The sequence below is a fragment of the Schistocerca cancellata genome, chromosome 1, assembly GCF_023864275.1.
Source record: "Schistocerca cancellata isolate TAMUIC-IGC-003103 chromosome 1, iqSchCanc2.1, whole genome shotgun sequence".
Classification (NCBI taxonomy): Eukaryota; Metazoa; Arthropoda; class Insecta; order Orthoptera; family Acrididae; genus Schistocerca; species Schistocerca cancellata.
The window spans coordinates 1,126,359,156-1,126,384,786 of record NC_064626.1 but is presented as its reverse complement, the minus strand read 5'-3'; the positions used below and the strand labels follow the sequence as shown (position 1 = coordinate 1,126,384,786).

The following is a 25,631-nucleotide window of genomic DNA, read 5'->3' as shown; positions in this document are numbered from 1 at the left end:
TAATTTCTATCTGGGAACTCATCAGCAATTGGGAACTTGTTGATAGAAAGCCCACTTCAACTGAATGGGGTGAAATGAGGGACAGTGGACGTTTTCCAAAGTGGCTATTTTTCTTTTAATATTCATCCACACGTACAAAGTACTCTAGAAGTAATTCTTATAATTTTCAGTGTGAGCACATTAATATTATTACAATCATAGTTTCTTGTTAGTATACATTACAGAAGCATCCTATAGTAGCTGGCTTCTTCCATCAGTTACTGCATATGAATTATTTTATTCATAGCTGTTATTTTTCAGTAACTGTAGTATATATTTCAGAATAAAATTCAATCATCAGTTGCACAGATATTTTTATTTTGTGTTACTAGTTTTGACAAATTAATTCATCATCATCAGGAGCCTACAAAATTTGGGATATTATAAGTCATTAGGCATTGCCCATACATTATGTAAAGTATAAGAAGTTAGTTACCGAAACTTACCTAGTATAAAAATATCTGTGCAATTGACAACTGAATTTTATTCTGAAATAATGTATGTAACTTAACTTGTTCACAGTCCTGAGGGTGTTGGAGTTTACAGAACACAATTTGTGATTGAATCCTGTTAAAAGTATGTGAAGTTCAGGAGTTTTACTCTTATTTTTTTCTTTCCTGTAAAGAAGATGTAAGGAGGATGCTTTTGGTGTCTCATGATTCAAAGTACCATTATCATTAACTAGTAATTTGTGTAGCATGTAGTTGTTCACACAGTTGCTTCTCATTACTGGATTCATTCTACATTCCAGAATGTTGTTGTCTGTTCTGGAAATAACAGTGTAGTTAATGAGTGGGAGTAAAATTTGATAGTGTCTGATTGTCTTAATATGTTTCTATTACATGATTTTTATGTTAAGAAAGCCTATTTTTTTTAATTTATTTGCCTCTAGCTGTGCTTAAGGGTTCTTTTAACACAGGCTCATTTTGCACATTGACACATAAAAGAATTTATGATAAGAGTATGTTGTTGATAATTTTTTCCAGTATCAATTTGTGACTTCTGTTACATCTCTTGTTGTGGTAAAACCATCTGCTGGAAGAAACAGCACTATCACTTTCCATTCTCAAGTGCCAAAAGATGCTGCAGAAACTATGGATACAGCCCCATACCACAACAAAATCAGTAAGTTTCCATCTGCTTGAAAAGTTTAACATGTATAAGTCACATGAAAAGATGATTAATTTCCTTGCATCTGTTTATTTCCAGTGGCCATTGCAATGCCGCCATATTTTCCAGGCAAGAGACCTGTCACAACAATACCACAATTTCTTGAGCAAGACAAAATAGGATCACTGCTACCAGCAATAACTAGTGAGTGAAAAATTCTTTGTTAATGTGTGCCCTTTAAACTTAAATTTTCTGTCCTTCTCCCTCTCACCTCTTTCTCCAACAATTTTGTCCCTCCATCACATATTCCTCAGGTTCTCACTATCCTCTGTTTTTATAGTAACAAATAGCTACAAACTGCTAATTAAAGATTCAGCAATCATTGGTATGCCATATACATCATGACCATTATTAAGAATTTTCAAGCAGCATATTAATACTTTTCACATATATTTTGTGAAATAACTATGATGGTAAAACCACTGAAATTCTAACTCAGAGACTTACCAGCAGTAGTTCTCTCTGTGCATATATTCAGAAATAAATGAACCAATGTCCATGATGAAGAGAAAAGTGGTTAGCTGAGTATTGTGAATGCAGGTTAGTTGACAAGATTCATTTGATGAGATTTACCATATCTGATGTTTGTGTTCATTTTCCATACATTAATCACGTTCTTCAATACAAAGTCATTACCAAAGATTTGAGCTGGTGGAAATTTAAACAGGAAATGGAGATATGATGGTGGCTTATTGACACACAAAGGCTGTTCATAAAGTAACCTCCACTTATTTAAAAAAAATGTGTATGAAGTTATAGAATTTGCTTTGCAGTACTGTCAAAGTACACACTTTAATTGATTTTTCCACAATGCTTCCAGCCAACTTGAGAGATATGTTATACCATTTCACAAGCTCTGAAGTTCTGCATTCATAGAATTCTGCTCCTTCACACATCTGGCATTAAATTTCCACCAGCCCAAATCTTTGGTAATCACTTTGTACTGAAGGACATGATTAATGTATGGAAAATGAACACAAACCTCAGATATGGTAAATCTCATCAACTAAATGAATCTTGTCAACTAACCTGCATTCACGATACTCAGCTAACCAATTTTCTTTTCATCGTGGACATTGGTTCATCTGTTTCTGAATATATGCTTTATTGCCTCACACCACCTTCAGTTATTATTGTAGACTTGGGTTACTGGAAATTTAATGCCAGATGGGTGCAGGCAGCTGAACTCTACAACTACAGAATTTCACTGCTCATCAAACACTATGACAAATGTGTCAATATGGCTGGAAACAATGTGGAAAACTAAATTAGACTGTGTACTTTCACAGTGTACTAAAACAAATACTGTAATTTCATTCACATTAAAAAACAAACAAACAGAAATTACTTTATGAATAGACTTCATAGACGTAAATTTAGATGCACAATTACATCTTTTCTTGTGAATTTAAATGGCATCCAAGTCTTATAAAAATAATTAGTAAAATTAGAAAATCAGTTGCATTCAGCAGAACAATGGCCACCTGCTTGATTAATAGTACATTTCATTATTTGTATTACATGTAACTAGCTTTTTATGCCTAGGAAAAGTTCATTTTACTATGTTTATTTCAGGATTCAACTGTGTTCTGCCATATCAAATTATTTAAAGAACCTATTTCTAGCACAATTCTTTTTACATGATTTATCAGAATATTTGGACTCATAAGTTATCTCTAACGTTATTATTGGACAGGTTGTTAATTTTCACAAAATAGAGATACCTACTGGTGAACAAGTTAGTCTAGTGTGCAGAGCAGTGGACTCTAGCGCTGTATGTCCTGGCACCTTATTGCACCTTGGCTGGGCTTCCAAATCAACTAATCTTAATCTTTAATTAAACTCTAGATAGGGATGCCCTTTTTCCTTATTCCAGTCACTCTAGGGGTAAAAGATGGCAGGGGGTAATGGGCCCACCATCCGCTACATGACCCTCCCCCCACAATCCCTGCCTTTGACACAAAATCTTGTGCTCATCCATAACTGTGTTTTCAGCCACAGCTGCCATTTCTAGATGTTTGTGCCTGAAATAAAGGAAGAAGATTATGGTTTTATACCCTACTGGTGATGAGGTCAATACAAGAGGAGCAGAAACTCAAGAGTATGGTAGAACTGGAAAGGAAACCAGCCATGTCCATCTCAAAGGAATTATACCACCATTTGCCTTAAATGATTTAGGGGAACCATGAAGAATTTAAATCTGGATAGAAATCTGAATTGTCACCCCTCCTGAATGTGAGTCCAGTATCTTAACATGGATCCATCTCCATTATTTCTGACCTGATGGAGTTCGGTGCAGTGCAGCAAAACAACCTGAATAGAATGACACATTTAACAAGAGTCACAATCACACTGAATATTATAAATACCTGGTAGTTTCAGGCTTGGGCTGTTATTCACAGGGCTAAGTAGCTCTTTGATTTTTTGGGTGGTCAAAAAGACAATATTAATCCAACATCTGTCTAACATTGATCCTATTTCACTGGAAACTGTTGTGTAATGATCGTCTTTCGTTGCCAGTGTGTGTGCACCACTATTTCCCAAAGAACAAAGACATGATGTCAGATGGCTTATTTTGGAGCCAAAATGGTTCTTGTTCAACAGCATTTGGCTCTTAAGTATCAGAATTTTCCATACAACTATCATATAGTCAGGAAATTACTCCCTACCTGCACAGAAAGTTAGCCACAAGTTGAATATTCAGGTAAGATCAGGGGACAAAATATCAATCATTCCCTTAAAAAAAAAAAAAAAACACACTGATCACTTTGGAGCATAGCAAATGCTGTAAAAATGGTACCAGGCAGTCATGTGACCTTCCACCTTTAATGTACATCATGGCAGTGAAGTGATGTGTATGTACCACACAAATGTACAGAATCAAATCAGTAACATGGGCCGATATGGAGACATGGTAGAATGGCATAAGAGAACTGTCATGTTTGACATGTCCATGACCACTCTGTGAATGAAGTTGCTCAATTTGTTGGTGCTTTATTAATGCAGATTGTCCATGCCTAGAATGAATGGTGTACCATTTGCTGTCATATAACACAGTGTAAGAGTTGTGATCAGACGAAGATACTAACTGACACAGACCAGTGATGAGTGTCACATCTTGCCAACGACAATTGGTTTCAAACTCAACATGAACTGCTCCATCACTGAACACAAGTCCATCTCAACATGTTTTCTAGGCGAACACTGCCAAGGCAACTTCACTTGAAGAACATTTGGAGTCAGGTACCTCGCAAAAGGTCATTGCTCAAGGTGATATGTGAAGCTGCTTCATTGGGACAGACAACTGAATCACAGCTGACTGAAGGCTCTATATGTAGAAAAATGTAAGTTAATGCAGTTGAACAGGAAAAACAATTGTATAAAGTTTGAATATAATATTAGTAGTGTGCTGCTTCACACAGTCATATAGATTTGCAAAGTGATATGAAATGGAATGAGCACATACAGACAGTAGTAGGGAAGGCAAATGGTTAACATCAGCTTATTGGGAGAATTTTCAGGTCAGATTAAAGGAAAACATCGAAGTAATTCAGAGGCAAAACAAGGTACCCTCTGCCACACACCATATGGTAGCTTGCAAAGTATGTATGTAGACGAAAGTAGCATGTAGTGTGGTTGAACAAGTAATAATTTTGCCTCTTTTCAATTGATGTAGGGTACTGAGTGATCTGCGACCAGATGAGGTATTCAACATGCAGTGTGTGAAAGGCATAGTTCAAGCTGAAGGAGTTCTGTGAATTTGAAGATGTTTTTCATACAATGTCTTTGTCCCACTCATTCAGATTATCATGTTCATTTCAGTATTCTTGGAGACAAAGTGTAGTCCTGTCTTCTGCGTCTTAGTGTTTCATGTCCCATTGACAATGAGATAATCAGAGTTCTACATCTTCATGATGAGTATGATGTGTCTAGTCCTACCTTCCAAGATGATGACAGCTATGTTCACAGGGCTGCACGCATACAAACAATTAGGCACCCTGTTGTACCTTGACTGGGCTGCCATATCACCTGATCCTTATCTTCAATTAAATTCATGCACTTCCTTTCGTGCCAAATTGTGGTGATTATCAAGAGAAGAGGTGGTGTTACACAGAAGTGGTGTCATGCCTACATTTTTATCTGGTTTGTTTATTGTATCAACATTTTCATTCTCTGAAACTCTCTGCTTAGACTGATATATTTCTATTAACAGCTGACCTTTATAGATATTTCTCAGACCATGTCTAGATTGAATAGACCTTCCACAAGCAAGCATTTTATTTTTGAATTATAATGTGAAGTTTACTGAAGATTTTCTTAAAATCAAAAAATGTAATATCTGTATCATAACTATTAATTACAGCTTCCTGAATTCAAAGTAAGAATGAGTTATGTTTCATGTGACTACCCTCTTTAAAACAATACCAGAGAAGGAAAGTTGCAACTCACCATATAGCGGAGATTCTGAGTCGTGATAGGCACAACAAAAAGATTCACACAGAGTGGTTTCAGTATCTGAGACTGCAGGCCTGTGTGTGTGTGTGTGTGTGTGTGTGTGTGTGTGTGTGTGTGTTTACTGCTGACAAAGGCCTCTGCTATATGGTGAGTAGCAACTTCCCTTATCCGGCATTGTTACATTCCATCCCGGATTTTCCATTGTTTGATTTTTACTCTCTTTAAAAGATTTTTGTATATCCTTGTAACATTCACAAGTTGGTTAGGCACACCTGGAGTTATCTGCAATGAATTATTTTGAGCACATTTCAATCAATGTTTTACTCCAAACGGATAAGCATCTAAAAATTTAATAATATTCCATTGGTAGGTCTTACAAATACTTTTTGGTGCACAAACTGAAAATGTTTTAAATGTCAATAGGCAAGTACAGACAATATTAATAAGAGTTATTAAAAATGCCTGGGAAGTCATTGTATGTAGTGATTTCAATATTGATTCATCTCTGATGGTATTAATCAAGAGTATATGTAACATGGTAGTAGTACACAGTGCAACAGTGATTGCAAATTTATTTGTAAATCCACCTCTCTATCTCCTGAAACAGATGTGAGCTCATAATAAATGGTTTGCCTCACCATGATGGTCAAATGGCAACAATATATCATCCACATCAAACAGTTTTGCCTAAAAAAAGAAAAGTACAGTTTCACACAGTCATAAATGACTATCACACTATTCAGAGAAAGAATTTACTGTATAAACAATGGGAAGAGAGAGAGAGAGAGAAAAAAGAACTGTTACAACTCACATCCAAAATTTCATAGTAAAAAACATTAAATCAGTTTGCCTTCTCGAAAGGCAAAAGTACAATATGTGCCATTAACAAATTTGTTGAGAAAATTTGTCCATATTTGGACAAGTCCCAAAGAATCACAAGAGTTTTCTTTGGCTTTACAAAGCCTTTGGACTATGTAAAGCACTGCCTACTTCTCCGTATATCAGTGCTATGGGTTTTTCATAGTAGTTGCTTTTCTGTCAAGAAATAGTACAGTAACGAATTAATCTGGAAGTAATTTCCATAATTATTCATGTCAGTAAATAAACTCTAGCTTTAATTGGTTCTTAGTGCACTTTACAGAAGTAGCCTGCAGTAGCTGGCTTTTGATTGTCATATCTCTATTAATAATTTTCATCAAATTATTTGTAACGTAACTGGGGTTTTGCTCTGGGATTTATTGTGTAGTCCTACAATTCTACATCTTTGGAAAAAACAACTATAAGCTTTCAGACGAAATTATGTGTTACACAGGCACAGGAAGTCTCAACTTTATGTATGATGATGAATACATACCAAAGTGATGAAATGAAATTTTTACCAAGGCCATTATTAGAATCTGGGTCTCCTGCTCAATAGGCAGATGCACTTACCACTGCACCACCCTCACTCTGTGGGTAACACTGCTGTAGAGATTACCTATATTTGTAGTTAGTTGCCAATAACTTGACCAGTGTGAAATCTGACTGACATCAGGTAGCTCATCTACAAAATATTTTCCTGGTATTCCAAAACAGTTAAACTCTTCACCTGACGAAAATTTTAAAACGAGTAATCACAATGTCCCTGCCACACAATCTCTTCATCATTTACAGTCATTGACAGTAAATAAATTCACACAAATACAACAAACCCTAGTGAATTATAAAAATGGAATGAAATGGGCCCTACTTTTAAGACAAACATAACTAACTGAACATATCTTCCAATTAAAGGAATTTGCAATATCTGTCTTGTTAATTTACCTCAAACACCATACACAATAATCCACATTGTATTCCCAGCAGAAAGAGAGAACATAAAAATAGGTTTCTTTACTACAGAGTAGTAAAAGGTGCTGATATCTAATAGTTTCTATATAACTGAGGACTACATAAATTGTTCACACTGCACTGATCTGTGGGAAGGGTTTCATAAATATTAATAATAATGATATGAAAATTATACTAAACTAATTTCACTTTCATTTCAGCCACAAACAAGCCCATATTGACTCTTAATGACATCACATGGCTTGATCAGTATCTTGGCACAGATGGCCAGCTTCACATTATCAGCAGGAATTCATCAGAAGAGAACAGAACTTTAAATATATATTCAATACAGGTATGCAGACTTGAATAGTCCTCTGTAGCAATATATGTAAAAGCACCGCCTACACAAAAGTATAGTAAGCTAGATCTCAATACTCCCTGTGAGGAACTGCACTTTGAAACATCGGGTATAGTAACTGAGTGCCCTAAAATATTAATAGTAGTAGTCTACAGGTCACCTAATGGAGACCCCAGTATCTTTCTTGAGAAATTTGATGACCTATTAATGTCCCTCTGTACACCAAAATGGGAACAATATGCTATTGTCATTGGAGGGGATGTCAACTCAAGTTTTTATATTCTGCAGGACAAAAAAACTGTGGCAGATTTCAAGAATGTACTTAGGCAATATAACCTGTACTATACTAACTCCAACCCTACCAGGGACCCTGCTTGTCTTGATAATATATTTACAAATATTAATAGAACTCATATGTCTTCAGATGTAGTTAGTTTTCATTTCTCAGACCACAATGCAGTATATATTAGTCTTAGCAACGTAACTCCAGACTGTTCCAGCCCAAAAGCTAAAACTGTAACCACGAGACCTAAGAAAAAAGAGAGGATAGATAGATTTAGACTTGCTCTCACTTGTATCAGTTGGGATGCCCTATTTTGTAGACTACAACATTGTTCCTCTGACATTGTTTTTACTGAGTTTTTCTCTATATTTTTAAATACATTTGAAAATAATATTCCTTTGAGAAAATGTACTCTAAATATTAAGGATAGTAGTTGTTATAAGAGAAGGAAAAACAGGGAATGGCATATTCCACAGTTAGGGCAAATGAAAAACACTGTTATGCTCTATTCTGGTATGTACAAGAACAGCAAATCTGAACTACATAAAGAATTATATTCCAGAGCTAAGTGTAATTATAGACAGGCTATTAATGATGTTAAGAAGCTATATAATACAGCCCTCATTGAAAAGTCTAGAAATAAATGCAAAAAATCCTGGAGTATAATTAACTCTGTGGCTTACACTAAAGGAAAAGACATTATTGCCATATCCCCAGATGAATTCAATAAATTCTGCATCCCATCTATTGAAGAAATATGCAGCTCAATAGACAAACCTCCAGAAAATGCCCTTAACTTCATCGATAACTAATTTGAAAGGCCCCACCAGAGCATTTTCAACTTCACAGAGGCGTGTACCAATACAATTCTGAAAATAGTTAAAAATTTCAAAGCCTCAGATAGCGTTGATTACTATGATTTATCATGTAACTTATTGAAAGATATTATTGACTGCATAATTGATCCCTTAACCTACTGTGTAAATAACTGTCTAGCTGAAAACAAGTTTCCTGATGTACTAAAAATATCTAGAGTGGTCCCAGTATATAAGAAAGGTGATAAGAACTGTCCTGCTAGTTACAGACCAACATCGTTAACTCCTGTTTTCTCAAAAATTCTTCAAACAATTATGTATGATCAAGTTAGCACGTATTTAGATAACTTAAACTTAATAAGTGACAAACAATGTGGATTCATGAAAGGTAAATCCACAACAGATGCTATGGATTCTCTTGTAAAATTTGTTCTGGATGTGTTTGAGGGTAGGGGATTTTCTCAGGCTACATTTTGTGATCTGAGCAGAGTGTTTGACTCATGGACCATGGTACTTTACTGAATAAGCTATCCTATTATGGTTTTACTAACAGCAGCATAAATATGATTAAATCCTTCCTTGAGAACCGCCAACAAGTTGTATGCATTAACAGGGAGAAGTCAGTTGTGGTTAATGTTAGGTCTGGCATGCCACAGGCTCAGTACTTGGACCTCTATTGTTTTAACTTATGCTTAATGACCTGCCATCTTTTGTGAACTCTCACACAATAATGTACGCTGATGACACAACTTTTTAAAATAAAAGCTCAGATTTAAACACACTAAAAAATATAGTTAAAGATACCCTTGCTCAGAGTTCATTATTGTTTAGAGCGAACGGTTTTCTACTAAATGAAAGTAAGACCCAGGCACTTTCCTTTAGCTTAAGAGAGAATCATGACTTGGAAAGTATAAAATTTTTAGGTGTTATAGTAGACAACAAGTTGACATGGGAACCACACGTCAAACATTTATCTGCCAGACTCTCAAGAGTTATCTATTTAATCAGCAACTTAAAAAGACATGTCCCTAATAGGTATATAAGATCAGCGTATTTTGCTTTCTTTCAAAGTATCATATCATATGGAATCTTATTGTGAGGCAATAGCAATCACGTAAAGGGCATTCTACTTTTACAAAAAAAATTAGTAAGAATAATAACCGACTCAGATAAGTTAGAACACTGTAAACCCTTGTTTGTTAAATTGCAATGCCTGACAGTAATAAACTTGTACATCTATAATGTTCTATTGTATGTTAGGAACAATATTTCAAATATATCATTAAGAAGGGATGTACATAGCCATAACACCAGGAACAAATCATGTTTAGATGTACCATATCAAAGACTATCAAAGTCACAGAATTCATATTTAGTTCTTGGACTTAAGTTGTACAATAAGTTAAGTATAAATTTAAAAGAGTTACCTGTCAGTATCTTCAAATCTAAGTTGTACAGAATACTAGTAAATAATCCTTTCTACACAGTAGACAAATTTTTTTAAACTGAAAATACTGTCTTTCAACTTTTTATCTAGCGGATGGCCTTATGTAATCCAAACTAAATTGTATTTAGTAATTAATGTTAAAAATGTAAGTTATCTTGACATTGTCTATTGCTTTATGAGCTGAACGACAATAAAATTTGATTGATTGATTGATTGACAGGTACTCATCTACAAAATAGTCCTCTGTATTTGACTTTAATGCTTTTATGCACAAATGTGCTCAGAAATATTGAATGAAAGTATATTGGTTACACATATGACATCCTAGGACTGAACCCAGAATCTTCAGATTTGTAATCTGTCACTTAGCCCCTATATTATTATTATTATTATTATTATTATTATTATTATTATTACTGTTTTTAATTCATGGGTTCATGGCTGATCTCAGTGTCCAATGAATAAAATACTTTTCGCAATCAGTCATGTTACCTTCACAAGCAATGTAGTTCATTAGTACTCCCAATGTCAGTTTTCAAAATATTGTCCCCGTTGGACACTGAGCTCTTGCTACACACCTGTGAAATTCAGCCACACAAGACTTTTTTGTCAAATTGTTGAGATTTAATGATATTTCAGTAGTGTGTGTAAAATATTATAATTTCTAAATGAATTTCACATTAAGTGATACATATCTTTTTTGAAACAGTATTACAATAAATTACAATGAAAAAGCAATATTTTTTATATTAAAAATATTGTAATACATGATTCTCATAGATCATTTATTACAGTAGAAAGAACTTCTAAACACTAAGAGTACTGAACCAGTTTTCAATTTACACATGAAAATTACAATGAAAGTCATTTCTGTGGGACTGGTATTTAAAATGGATGCTATATAGAATACGTAAATATTAGTCTATTACTAAAATAATTTATATTTTAATGTTTATAAATGTGCAATTATAGTGACAGGTCTTGGTTGTGCAAAGCCAGTCTGTTGTCGTAATTAACATGCTTCATGGGGACATGTCAGTAGCCACATCACATTTTCACACTTAGAAAGAAAAACAGTAGGCCTACCTAGTCCTTTGAGCTTTTAGGAAGTAATGTTTCTGTGACACTGAAGAAATAAATCAGTATTTAAGCATTTGTTACAGGAAAAAGTTCCAGTTCAACCATGTACAACCCCAAATAATGAACGAGCAACTTGCAGGCCTCTTGTGGAATGTGTGCTCCCTGAATTCAAAGATGATTATGACATCTTTCTACAGTACATTTGCTCATTTGGAGAAAGTGACAGGTAATTTCCTTTTTGTGCATGAAGTTCTACAGAGTATACTCAAGGCAATATCGATACTGGTGATAATGAATGATGATGATGATGACGATGATATAATTGTAATGACATTACTATGATTGTTATTATTATTATTAATTTTGCACAGTATTTCAATTAAATAATGTTTTCAACCAAACATTTAAAAGCAACATGTGTAATGCTAGAATGTTTATTTAACTGTAATACTCAAATTGAAAGAATAGATTATGTTTTCAGTAATTTAAGGATCTCACCATCACTGATCTGTGGTTATATTTCCATTTCATTCTCTTGCTGGGAGTACAGTGTTCTCTCACAACTTCTTGGCCACCAATATTGCAATTATTTAAGTCCTTCCAAGAGCTTCTACTGTTAGATTCAGTATGATATTTTGCCCTGAATTATATAGAGCATTTACCAAGACACTGTACTAATATGCTGAAGTGTATAGTATGGGAAAGCTAATTATGTGTGATTCCAACAAAGAGAAAAGTAATACTTAGCTTTTATCTTTGGTTCACAGCTCTGTCGGTGTGTGCTGCCCTGTCTCAACTGGCCCAGGCAGTTCACCAAATGAACCAGCAACTGAAAATTATTCATTAGTGTCATAAACAGCCTCTGTCCTCTTTTGTGTTACATTAAACATATTTATTGAACATTGTGACTACCTTACTATATGAACTACAACCTTCTGAAGCTTAAAGTGCGAGAATAGTTTGGAAGATGTGAGCCATATCAATTCAGTGACTGATCGAACTTGATACATAAGTAGTAAGTAACTTGATACAAAATTACATCAAACAAAATGGAGAAACCCAAAGATTCTATAGTCTCAAATACATGGTGTTACAAAAAGGTACGGCCAAGCTTTCAGGAAACATTCCTCACACACAAAGAAAGAAAATATGTTATGTGGACATGTGTCCGGAAACACTTACTTTCCATGTCAGAGCTCATTTTATTACTTCTCTTCAAATCACATTAATAATGGAATGGAAACACACAGCAACAGAGCGTACCAGCATGACTTCAAACACTTTGTTACAGGAAATCTTCAAAATGTCCTCCGTTAGCGAGGATACATGCATCCACCCTCTGTCGCATGGAATCCATGATGCACTGATGCAGCCCTGGAGAACGGCGTATTGTACCACAGCCATCCACAATACGAGCACGAAGAGTCTCTACATTTGGTACCAGAGTTGCGTAGACAAGAGCTTTCGAATGCCCCCATAAATGAAAGTCAAGAGGGTTGAGGTCAGGAGAGCGTGGAGGCCATAGAATTGGTCTGCCTCTACCAATCCATCGGTCACCGAATCTGTTGTTCAGAAGCATACAAACACTTCGACTGAAATGTGCAGGAGCTCCATCGTGCAAGAACCACATGTTGTGTCATACATGTAAAGGCACATGTTCTAGCAGCACAGGTAGAGTATCCCGTATGAAATCATGATAACGTGCTCCATTGAGCGTAGGTGGAAGAACATGGGGCCCAGTCAAGACATCACCAACAATGCCTGCCCAAACGTTCACAGAAAATCTGTGTTGATGATGTGATTGCACAATTGCATGCGGATTCTCGTCAGCCCACACATGTTGATTGTGAAAATTTACAATTTGATCACGTTGGAATGAAGCCTCACCCGTAAAGAGAACATTTGCACTGAAATGAGGATTGAGACATTGTTGGATGAACCATTTGCAGAAGTGTACCCGTGGAGGCCAATCAGCTGCTGATAGTGCCTGCACAAGCTGTACACAGTACGGAAACAACTGGTTCTCCCGTAGCGCTCTCCATACGGTGACGCGGTCAACGTTGCCTTGTACAGCAGCAACTTCTCTGACGCTGACATTAGGGTTATCATCAACTGCACAAAGAATTGCCTCGTCCATTGCAGGTGTCCTCATTGTTATAGGTCTTCCCCAGTCGCGATTCATAGGCTGGAATGTTCCATGCTCCCTAAGATGCTGATCAATTGCTTCGAACGTCTTCCTGTCGGAACACCTTCGTTCTGGAAATCTGTCTCAATACAAACGTACCACACCATGGCTATTGCCCCGTGCTAATCCATACATCAAATGGGCATCTGCCAACTCCGCATTTGTAAACATTGCACTGATTGCAAAACCACGTTCGTGATGAACACTAACCTGTTGAAGCTACGTACTGATGTGCTTGATGCTAGTACTGTAGAGTAATGAGTCACATGTCAACACAAGCACCGAAGTCAACATTACCTTCCTTCAATTGGGCCAACTGGCGGTGAATCGAGGAAGTACAATACATACTGACGAAACTAAAGTGAGCTCTAACATGGAAATTAAGCGTTTCCGTACACATGTCTACATAACATCTTTTCTTTATTTGTGTGTGAGGAATGTTTCCTGAAAGTTTGGTCGTACTTTTTTGTAACACCCTGTATAATGAAGGATTCTTATGTAACGGACAAGCCATCAAAGAATTAATTTTTTAGTTTTCATTCTCACCGCTCATTTAAATCTTGCTATTTGTTTAAAGACTGAAACAGCCTACAACGCTTGATGACATTGCAAGAGGTCAGCTGAAGCAGGATGAAGAACAACAAACTGGTCATTCTGTTTCTGTTTGTCTTGTGCAAGTGTGTAAGGCTTTTGCCTGTAAATGAGAACATCATCTCTCAAAACACATTTTTGTATTGTGAATATCTGCCACCTAAGGATTAGCATGAATCCTCGCTTAATGTCCATCGATTGCTTTAATTATTCAGTCTCTACAATACTGTTGTTACAAAGCAACTATTTAACTTAACCAAACACAAAGTTGATTCCCTAGAAAGGAACAGGTTATCTAGCACTTCAAACCAGTTCACATCTGTTGGTGATAGGAACCTTGGCCTAAGTGATCAGAACTCATGCAACCATTGTACAATAACAAACACTTAAGTTCAGGTACAGCAGTTCAAATTACAGCCTTATGTTGAATCAGTTTTATGAACATATCCAGCCAGTTCACTGCTCATCCAGCACATGCATCTCCCTCTGCAACTTCTGGACACATGTTACCCCACATCTTACATTCTGGTACCCTAGAAACTCACTCTCATCAGAAAAAAACACCCATTTCAATCACCAACAACATTCCACACATTTATGTAGGGCAAGGCTTACAAGTTGTCTTGTTGTAGAATAATAAGGAAATTTTCAGTAATTCTAATGTGGGTGATGCTATTGTAATTTTTACAAAAAGTTTACAGTCTTTTACTAGGAACCATTCCACCATTTGCCTAAACTGATTTAGCAAAGCCATCCTGAATATTATTAGCATAGTGTCCTAATATCCGAGACTCTCAGTTTGAAGGGAACAAAATATTATGTGAATTTTTATATTTCATTTGAGCTGATGTAGATCTCTATAGTTTATATCCAGAGAGAGAGAGAGAGATAGAGAGATATTGTCACATTCATTTACCATAATAACATAAATTTTGTATATAAAATGTTTGAGCCATATCGCAATCTCTGCATGCTGCACAACTGAAATATGTATATTTATGTGATGATAGGGTGCTTCTCATAAAACAGGTGAGAATCATTCCTACTCCTACAAAAAGCTATGTTCTGCTACACTAACATAACTCAAATAATATCATTTTGTGATCTTTCACCCTTCATGCTCCTAACTTCTATGGTTATATTCCTGTGCAAGACCTATTCATGTATCTACCCATCAGGCTGTCATTCCTCACCACCATGAAAGGCAGAAGCACCTGCAATAGCAGCCACTTGTACTAACATATGGATTTTCTCACTCCACAACACCAGCTTTCCTGAACTTTTTATCATTTTCCATATATTCCTGTCCACTGCTCAATGTATCTTATGAGTAGTACAATCTCTATTCATAATAATATATTTTCTGTCCTGGATTTTCATCAGTGAAAAAATATATATTTAATATACATTTACTTTCCTGGTCATCTCTCAGTATGAATACTGATGTGATATTTCAATTGTCCCCTTGAATTACATGGTCAAAACAAAGATCAGTCTGGGCAATCTTGGGAAAATGTTTTGACTGGGACAGCCAATGTAAACCCATCTGTACTACAGGCAAAGGGAAACCAACCATTCTGCTCACTTAGGTGTTAATGATGTATCCGACTTGGAAGTGAATCATTACACAAGTGTTGGACCTTGATCTCAACTTAACAATAACTGAAGGTGATGCAGTCTCTCAGCCACATGATTAACCCAAACAATGGATGCCTGTATGTAACATCTATTTGGAACAGTTCACTGTCTTTTAGCCTTGACCCTATAGACCAGTGATCACCGAACTGTGGCCCAAATCAAGTATTTGTGTTGCTCACAGTTCTCTGCTGCATTTTATAATATGTAATATGCATCTAGCAACTAACAGCCAAATCCAGAACGATCAACTAACATTAAGAGCTTCTTAAGAGTGTAGTTCTCCTTCTTAGTAACAAACTAAACAGTAATATTTTAAGATGTGCTTAATTGTCATTGACATTGGTGAATTTGGAGGTGAGCTAAGTAAAGTTGGCTGCTTACCTCACTGGCAACTGTGGCCACTGTGGGGTTAGAGCAGGGTTCCCAATCCGTGTTCCACCTAACACTAGTAATCCACCTGATGCGAGTAAGTGCTCAGTGAAAAACTACTAATAATATGCTTCTTTTTGTGTGACTTTTGACAATACCATTTTAATGGTTGTAAATTTCATAACCAACTACTGTTGGCATCAGAAAATGTCATGTGCACATGATTACTAACACCAGAAACTCCAGGTTGGAATATCAACAATGTAAGGAAAAGATAGACTGCTGGTTACCGTAACAATGACACTTCAAGCCACAGACAGGATCAATTAAAAGACCCTTTGCGTGATGTGTGCTTGCCTGTGTGAATGAATATGTGTGTGATTCTTTTTCTTTTTCTGGCAAAGGCTGTAGACAAAAGCATATGTAAGTTTCTTGTAATTGTGCCTGTCTGCAACTTAATCTGTCATCTTACAGTAAGTGGCATTCTATCTTTTCCTTACATTGTTTATTACTGGGGGCCGTTTGCCCCCTCCCCTCCCCCTCTCCCCCTGCCCCACCGCCACCCCCATCACCTACATGAAATTACAAACTACCTGGGTGCTCTGTAGTGTAACTGAAATATATTTTAGATTTAAGCTATTGATATACTGAGAGCATTATCAGCTATCGCCCATCCCTACTTCAGTGAAGACCAACTTCTGTCAATTGCTGGCTGTTCTTGAGCTCAGTTGTTTTGTTAATCAGTTCATGCTGTGTGCTGTTATGACCATTTTTAATTACAGGCAAGTTTGTAACAAGAAAGAAGATGGAAATCGAGTTTGATTCATCTACTAGTGTTATGATAAGTTAAACACATATGTATGCACTACTACAACAGCCTAATTACTTATCTACATCTGTTTAATGTTAGCACTGGAGTCATTATTTGGAGACAGATAGAACATTGGTGTTGCAATATCTCAGTATTTCACACGGCAGTGGAGCAGTAAACATCACCACAAACAAAATTAAATTAAAATCAATGCATAAAATTACACTCGGATATGCCTGTGTCACCCAAAAATCACATTAATCAACAAAAATAGTGCCCAAACATTGACAGTTACATTTCTTTCAAACTATTGCTCAAAATTAAACAATGAAAATCCAGGATGGAATGTAATAATACCAGAGAAGGAAAGTTTCTACTCACCATATAGCAGAGCCACTATATGGTGAGTAGCAACTTTCCTTCTCTGGGATTGCTCAAAATTCTATCATTAGTAGCAAAATGGCAAAAATATTGCCCAACTCGGTCATCTAGTTTTATGAAAACCAGTTGCAATACAGAAGGATGGGGTGGAGGTTTGTCAGGACAGTACGCACTATTATGCACAATGGCATTGTATTATGCACTAAAGGCAGGGAAAAGTGATTAATATGCAGAATTTAAGTGTAAAATATGTCATAAGTATTTAAAAAAATCAAAGTTTTCAATACACATGAATGTAGTTCCTATAAGGTGAAAATATGCAAACATGCACGAGAAAACCCTGAGGCTGCCTGTTGCAGTGATACGGTATGAATGGTACCGATTTGTTTAAAATGACCGAAATTCTATGCAATCCACATGTATAGCTGCACCCGTTAGTACGTCATGTCCAGGATTCATGGAGGTGTTCGTGAACCTTATTATATAACACTGAACTGGCATTACAAGAGCAAAGAAGCAGTACATTATATAAGAATTATAATTCATTTGACAATACAGTGAAATTATCACATTGCAAAATAATGGAGTTTTTCATTGTCCATTTGCATATTTTTTACATGCTTTTGAGAGTAATGTTATACTTTTGAAGAAAAGCTTATCTTGTATTGTATTGTATTTGCATTTGTCTCATAACATACATTTTAGAGATCATCTGCTTGTATTGTAGAGGAGATATTCCAGTTCTTGGTTTACGATATATGTTGTTGCTGTTGTGGTCTTCAGTCCTGAGACTGGTTTGATGCAGCTCTCCATGCTACCGTATCCTGTGCAAGTTTCTTCATCTCCCAGTACCTACTGCAACCTACATCCTTCTGAATCTGCTTAGTGTATTCATCTCTTGGTCTCCCTCTATGATTTTTACCCTCCACGCTGCCCTCCAATGCTAAATTTGTGATCCTTGATGCCTCAGAACATGTCCTACTAACTGGTCCCTTCTTCTCGTCAAGTTGTGCCACAAACTTCTCTTCCCCCCAATTCTATTCAATACATCCTCATTAGTTATGTGCTCTACCCATCTAATCTTCAGAATTCTTCTGTAGCACCACATTTCGAAAGCTTCTATTCTCTTCCTGTCCAAACTATTTATCGTCCATGTTTCACTTCCATACATGGCTACACTCCATACAAATACTTTCAGAAACGACTTCCTGACACTTAAATCTATACTCGATGTTAACAAATTTCTCTTCTTCAGAAACGCTTTCTTTCTCATTGCCAGTCTACATTTTATATCTTCTCTACTTCGACTATCATCAGTTATTTTGCTCCCCAAATAGCAAAACTCCTTTACTACTTCAAGTGTCTCACTTCCTAATCTAATTCCCTCAGCATCACCAGACTTAATTCGACTACATTCCATTATCCTCATTTTGCTTTTGTTGATGTTCATCTTATATCCTCCTTTCAAGACAATGACCATTCCGTTCAACTGCTCTTAAGTCCTTTGCTGTCTCTGACAGAATTACAATGTCATCGGCGAACCTCAAAGTTTTTATTTCTTCTCCATGGATTTTAATACCTACTCCGAATTTTTCTTTTGTTCCCTTTACTGCTTGCTCAATATACAGATTGAATAACATTGGGAAGAGGCTACAACCCTGTCTCACTCCCTTCCTAACCACTGCTTCCCTTTCATGTCCCTCGACTCTTATAACTGCCATCTGGTTTCTGTACAAATTGTAAATAGCCTTTTGCTCCCTGTATTTTACCCCTGACACATTTAGAATTCGGAAGAGAGTATTCCAGCTTTCTTTAAGTCTACAAATGCTAGAAACGTAGGTTTACCTTTCCTTAATCTTTCTTCTAAGATAAGTTGTAAGGTCAGTATTGCCTCACGGGTTCCAATATTTCTACGGAATCCGAACTGATCTTCCCCGAGGTCGGCTTGTACCAGTTTTTCCATTCATCTGTAAAGAATTCATGTTAGTATTTTGCAGGTGTGACTTATTAAACTGATAGTTCGGTAATTTTCACATCTGCCAACAGCTGCTTTCTTTGGGATTGGAATTATTATATTCTTCTTGAAGTCTGAGGGTACTTTGCCTGTCTCATACATCTTGCTCACCAGATGGTAGAGTTTTGTCAGTACTGGCTCTCCCAAGACCGTCAGTAATTCTAATTGAATTTTGTCTACTCCTGGGGCCTTGTTTCGGCTCAGGTCTTCCAGTGCTCTGTCAAACTCTTCACACGGTACCGTATCTCCCGTTTCATCTTCATCTACATTCTCTTCCATTTCTATAGTATTGTCCTCAAGTACATTGCCCTTGTATAGACCCTCTATATACTCCTTCCATCTTTCTGCTTTAAGATATATATAGTTACATAATTTTTTAACACTAATTTTACTACCACAGGTTTATGTTGAACGCATTATTAAACTATTTTCTCATGATGTACGGTACTTAGTGCCTAAATTTTCAGACATTATTTTATACATACAATATTCTACACAACACTATGATATTAAATACTCATATTGTTCAAATGATCATCTTATTGTTCATAAATTTCTCAGTTGAATAGCAGCATTTTTCACATCATTGAACCTATGTCCACACCCAGTACATCTCTGATCTTGAGTTTGTTGTAGACTTTCATTCCCATTTACTTGGGTGTCTGTTGGTACAGTTTTAGGCAATGTGTTGGAAACATGAAGTTTTCTTTGTGTCTAGAATTGTATGTATATTTGAAGTGGTTTTCTTCTGTTACCTTAGGATTAGTGTGAACAAAGGTGGTAATCTCAAACATGTAAAATGCAAGAATAGGTAATATTTTTTAAGTTCTTGAAGACTGTGTGACTGGATTTTCCTGGAGAGCCAGCACACATTCTTGTAATGATTCTTTCCTGATGTAGTGGGATTTGTTATGTGTGACTTGAATTCCCCCCAAAAATTAAATCATATCTTGTTATGGATTTAAAGTAACTGTGATACACTGCCTCCTGCTGTTTATGTCTGTTACACCAGATAGCATGTCCATTGCTAAAGCAAGGGTGTTTCATTTTGTGGCTAAATAATCTATATGTGCTTGCCAGCTTCAATGTTTGTCCAACTTTAGTTGCAAGAATTTGATGGACTGAGCTTCTATCATAACTTGACTTTTATGTGTGACACTGAGTTTTGATTGTTTGGTTTTAAGCTGAGTAAACAGGATCTTTGAAACCATGAATCCAAATTGTTTAATGTGTTTATTAAAGTATCTGGAATTTTCATAACGTTTTGTTTTTCAATAAGTACTGAAGTATCATCAGCTGGTTAGGCACTGATATTGATATGTAAATCATTTATGTAAAGGAGAAACAAGATTGGCCCTAAGATTGAGCCTTGAGGGACTCCTTGTGAAATTGTATCCCACTGAGATGCATAATTTACAGTATTAGATGTGATTACCCTTTGCTTCCTGTCTGTCAGGTAAGACCTAAGACATTGTAGATCATTTTGTCTGATGCTGTACCTGTCTAGTTTATGGAGCAGCATGGAGCGATTCACTGAATCAAATGCCTTTGTGAGGTCACAGAATTTTCCTGCCACTTTATTGCTTTTGTCCAGTGATGGGCTGATTTTTTTCAATGAATTCATTTTCCCTTTTTGGAACCCATATTGGTTTTTGAGATTACCATCAATTTTTTGTGACAAAATTTCTTATCTGATTGCAGCTATTTTTTTAAATACTTTGGATAACACTGGGAGGATAGAGATAGGATGTTAATATTCCATATCCTCCCTTGATCCTTTTCTGTGTTGTGGTTTAGCCTCTCCATACTTAAGTATATCAGGAAAATTGGCTTGCTGCTCACGTGACTGTTTATTAATGATAGAGAGGATGCAATTTTAACATAGACAAATTTATTTACTTTAGGGGGTAGTTGATCCCACAGTGCAGAATTTTTGTGTTTTAAGGACATAATAGCATTTTTTTACAACTTCGGTTGAGACTTTACTAAATGTTACAAGGGAGTCACTATTCTGATCCAGGCCAAAGAGAGTACACTGTTTTGATAAGTAACCACATCAACATTAGAGTTTGATACATTTATGAGAAATTTATTAAAGCATTGAGATGTTTGAACAGGATTCAAAATATTGTTTTGTTTAATTTTTGAAATTTACTGGCGTTTAACTGCTGTAGCTAATTTGGATATAATAAAAGACCATACTGCCTGACTTATTATTGTCCTAAAATAAACTTATCATTTGACATTCTTTTGGCAGTTTTGACAACACTTTTAAATACAACTTTGTAATGTTTCACATAGCTAATAAAGTCACGTACTCCAGCTCTTTATGTAGCTCTCGTTTTCTAGCATTAGCCATTTTTTTAATCCTGGAGTAATCCTGTTTAGTTTACTTTTAGCTTTTTGGTGCCAGATCCTTGATGGGAATGATTCACTGAATCATCATCTCCTCAGCCTTTTCCCACATCATGTGGGGTTAACACTTTCGCTGCGGCTGACGCTTATAAGCGTCACGAGAAGCCACGAACCAGTGCGGCTGACGCTTATAAGCGTCCCCGCTCACTGTCTAGTTACTCAGTCTAGTTGCAGCATCTAAGCTAGCATCAAAACACGTAAACTTTTGTTTTGTGTGGTCAGTTATCGAATGTATATTGTTCGTAATGGCGGTTAATGGACCTTCTAATGTGAAAAGGAGCAGGAAAAGTGTTTCGCTTACTAATTTCTACACATTTGGGCGTCCTCTGGGTGTCTATGATAAATGTAGACAGCTAATTCTCTCACATCAGGAGCAAATATGCTACTAAATTGACGACCACTATCAGAGTCAATATTAAAAATGCACATTTGAAGTAAATATAATTTCAAATGAATCCAGTATCATTTTTCCTTTTTTTCCTTCATAAGAATATGTGTTTTGGAATCCAAATTGTATTTTTTGTTACATTATCAACAAATCATGAACATTTGAACGACGCCTATGACCCCTACAGGTGTCAGATAGGAAAGAGACTTTAAAACATGACCACAATGCAGTTGAAGCTTATTTGAAGTAATGCATGTAAGGTATCATCATTGTGTCAGTATAGAACATGATCCTACAGATCTTACAAGGCTTTGACGTCAGCCTGTAGCTGAGGTATGCTTAGAAGCATCGGCTCCGAGCGGTACCTGCCGTTTCATAGTGTTACTGGCCCACACTCGAGCGTTACCAGCCTGCACTCACAATTGCCGGGCCGCACCGGAGAGTTGCACACCTGCATCGATGCCGCAGCAAAAGTGTTAATGTTGCTTTGCTGGATCCTCCTCTTCCATAAATGCCTATCCAGTGCTGCTTCTCTGAGCCACCCTTTCTCTGGTAGGTCCCTTGCTACCTTGTCTTTCCATCTCAGTTTCAGTCTTCTTCTTCTCCTTCTCCTTGATCCTTCAATTTCTAGGTCTTCAACTCTTCTCCCCACGTATTACTCCCCTCTTCTCTGCACATGTCCATACCATCTCAGCCTACTTTCTTGGATCTTCTTCCTTATGGGCCCTACTTTCACTGTTCCCCTGATGTACTCATTCCTTAGTCTATCCTTTTGCGTCACCCCACTCATCCACCTTAACATTCTCATTTCTGCCACTTCCATCTTTTTCTCTTGGGCTTTTGTAATTTGCTAAGTTTCTGTACAACACAGCATCGCAGACCTCACCACAGACTTGTAAAGCTTTCCTTTCATTCTGCAGCTAACCTTATCACACAGTACTCTGCTCAGTTTCCTCCAGTTCATTCATCCACTATTTATCCTGTGCTGTAATTTGGCCTCCAGTCCTCCGTCACTTTGCATGAAAGAACCTAGATATTTAAATTCACTAAACACCTCTGAAAAATTATTTGGAGTTTATTAAAGTTCTCAGTACTTGACATACTATTATATATGGGCCATTTTACTGCATCTATCGTGTCACAGGACAGGTTCAAGTTATTTTCACAAAAGTTTCTTTTCCTAAAACCATTCTTAAAATTTGGTTTAGGGGTTCATGGCAGTTGAATGAACAATGCATAATGGTCAGAAATTCCTAAGCCCAAATAAAACTTGTTTTTGCTGTCAAACAATTTGTTAAGATATTGTCAATGTAAGTAGCTGAATGAGCATTTTTTTTCTAGCGATTTCACAAAAATTTAGTTTAAAACCAGAGTTGTGAATTAAGTCAATAAATTGTTTTGAGTTATGGTCATGACATCACATTTACATTACAATCAGCAGCTACGATAATATTTTTCTTCCTTTCTTTAAGTTTTTTTGAGAAGACACTGGATTTTGTACAAGAAAGTTTTAGTAGTTGTACTTCCTGGAATTCTGTAAATTGCTATGAATATTGTGTTCATTTCTCTTAGTTCAACCCAACACCTTTCAAAAAGAGTACCTGTATTTAAGTTATCAAAATCTGTCTGTGGTTCATATGTTACGCAGGCATCGAGAAGACTTCATGACCCTCCATGGTATCTCTCTTCTAGAAAAGCTGCTTTTACGTTCAAATGATCCAGTTTATTCAAGATTTTTATACAGTCACTACTTAACCACTCATTTAAACAGATAAGTTCAATATTTTTGCTTTCATTGAGGATAATGTGCAGCTCTTCAATTTTGGTACTACCTGCCTTCAAACTATTTATATTCCAACAAGTATTTTTTTCACTATTTATCTGCCTATGCATAACTCCTCAGATTTCTTGTCTCAGTTTTTTCGTCATACCAGTTTCTACTAAAAAAAATCTTTCAGATGGCATGGTGGTGAAATTCTTTTGTTAAAGGGACAAGTGGCTGCTATTACTTCTGCCAGAGCTGCTGATAATGATTCTGGGGTAGCTGCTGTCACTGGTGAATGTGACTCTGCTGCTGTTACCAATGGCAGTTGTGGTTCTGCTGTTGATTGGGATTGGGATTGGGATTTTTTCTGTTGTTGTTGCTGCTGCTGCTGCTGCTGCTGCTGCTTCTTTTGATAATAGTTTGCTTCAATGTATGCTGCCTTCACTGCCACTGGTGATTTTTTTTTTTTGTGTTTTTTTTTTTTTTTTTTGGGGGGGGGGGGGGGGGGGGAGGTGGCATAGAGTATACATGTCTCTTGCTTTATATATTTTTCGGTTCTGCCTGTATGTACAGGCTAATCTACTACTCTAGGGTTTTCTTAAATAGTTTGAATGATAAACGAGGAAGGTTTGTGCAGATTAATTTGTACATATTTCGTGTAATGATGGGTTACTGTCCAACAACCTGTGAAAATGATGCCATTGCCCTCTGGTAGAACTATCTGGAACAGCAGCTCTATGCAATGCGACAGGGCTCTATTGGACCTGACGGAGCGCGATGCTGATCACTGTTCACATGTCAGTACAACAAATGACGCCGAGCTTTTGGATGCATATTCTTTTAGGACACCTCGAAATGTTACATAAGTGTGTATCCGTGAGTCTCTTCAACAAGGAAACACCAATGATCTTGACGCCTTAAAAATAGAGTATGGAATGGGATCCAGAAATTTCCTGCCAATGACTCCTGATGATTTTGTAAGACTTCTGCAGTTGGTTGGGACACATTTCGAGAAAAGACAACAGTTTGAACAGGCAATTTCTGCTGTCGCCCATGCTCTAACAAAAGTAAATCTCAGAAATTTCCTTCACTCGAATTCCTTCCTCTATTGGATATGTCTTGAGTACAACAAAGTATTAAAGCAGCAAGAACTGATTTCAGTTCTTTTTCTATTGGTATTTACAAGCTCTGAGATCCCCTGTAACTGGTAAATCACATTTTTCTTATTTCTACAGATGCAAAAGCCTACAGTCTTATTTGCACATTCGAGGTTCCAACTGCTCTCTAGCATCATGAAAGTGTGTGTAATATTGGTGAGCCTTTGTTATAAAAGCAATATTCTTCTTTCCAAAACTGGTTTGGAGGAAAAAAAAGTACAAAATGTAAAAGCCCTCCATTCAACTTGGGTTAGCATAGTAGCCAAGAGTACCATTCTAGCCAAGTTTCTTTGAAACGACATTTTTAGTCTTTTTATCATACATGTCCTTTGAAATCATGAGAAATTTGGATCACACAAGTTTGTTGGCAACTGATACTTGACTGTCTGGCAGTGAATGGTTTATGGATTTGCCTAAATCAAAACTGGTTAACTGCTACTGAATGTAGCTCCCTTGGC

The 25,631-nt window shown here is 36.5% G+C and overlaps 1 protein-coding gene across 1 annotated transcript in view; it reads left to right on the top strand.

The window, feature by feature from the left end:
- LOC126163076 (inter-alpha-trypsin inhibitor heavy chain H4-like) overlaps positions 1–12,327 on the top strand; it is a 72,969-nt gene extending 60,642 nt beyond the window's left edge. The window contains exons 12-16 of the mRNA XM_049919985.1: positions 1,026–1,164; positions 1,249–1,353; positions 7,695–7,828; positions 11,543–11,685; positions 12,227–12,327. Of these exons, the coding sequence (XP_049775942.1) occupies positions 1,026–1,164; positions 1,249–1,353; positions 7,695–7,828; positions 11,543–11,685; positions 12,227–12,314 (609 nt within the window). The 3' untranslated portion in view covers positions 12,315–12,327. The remainder of the gene's footprint in view (positions 1–1,025; positions 1,165–1,248; positions 1,354–7,694; positions 7,829–11,542; positions 11,686–12,226) is intronic.
- The last annotated feature ends 13,304 nt before the right edge of the window (positions 12,328–25,631 follow it).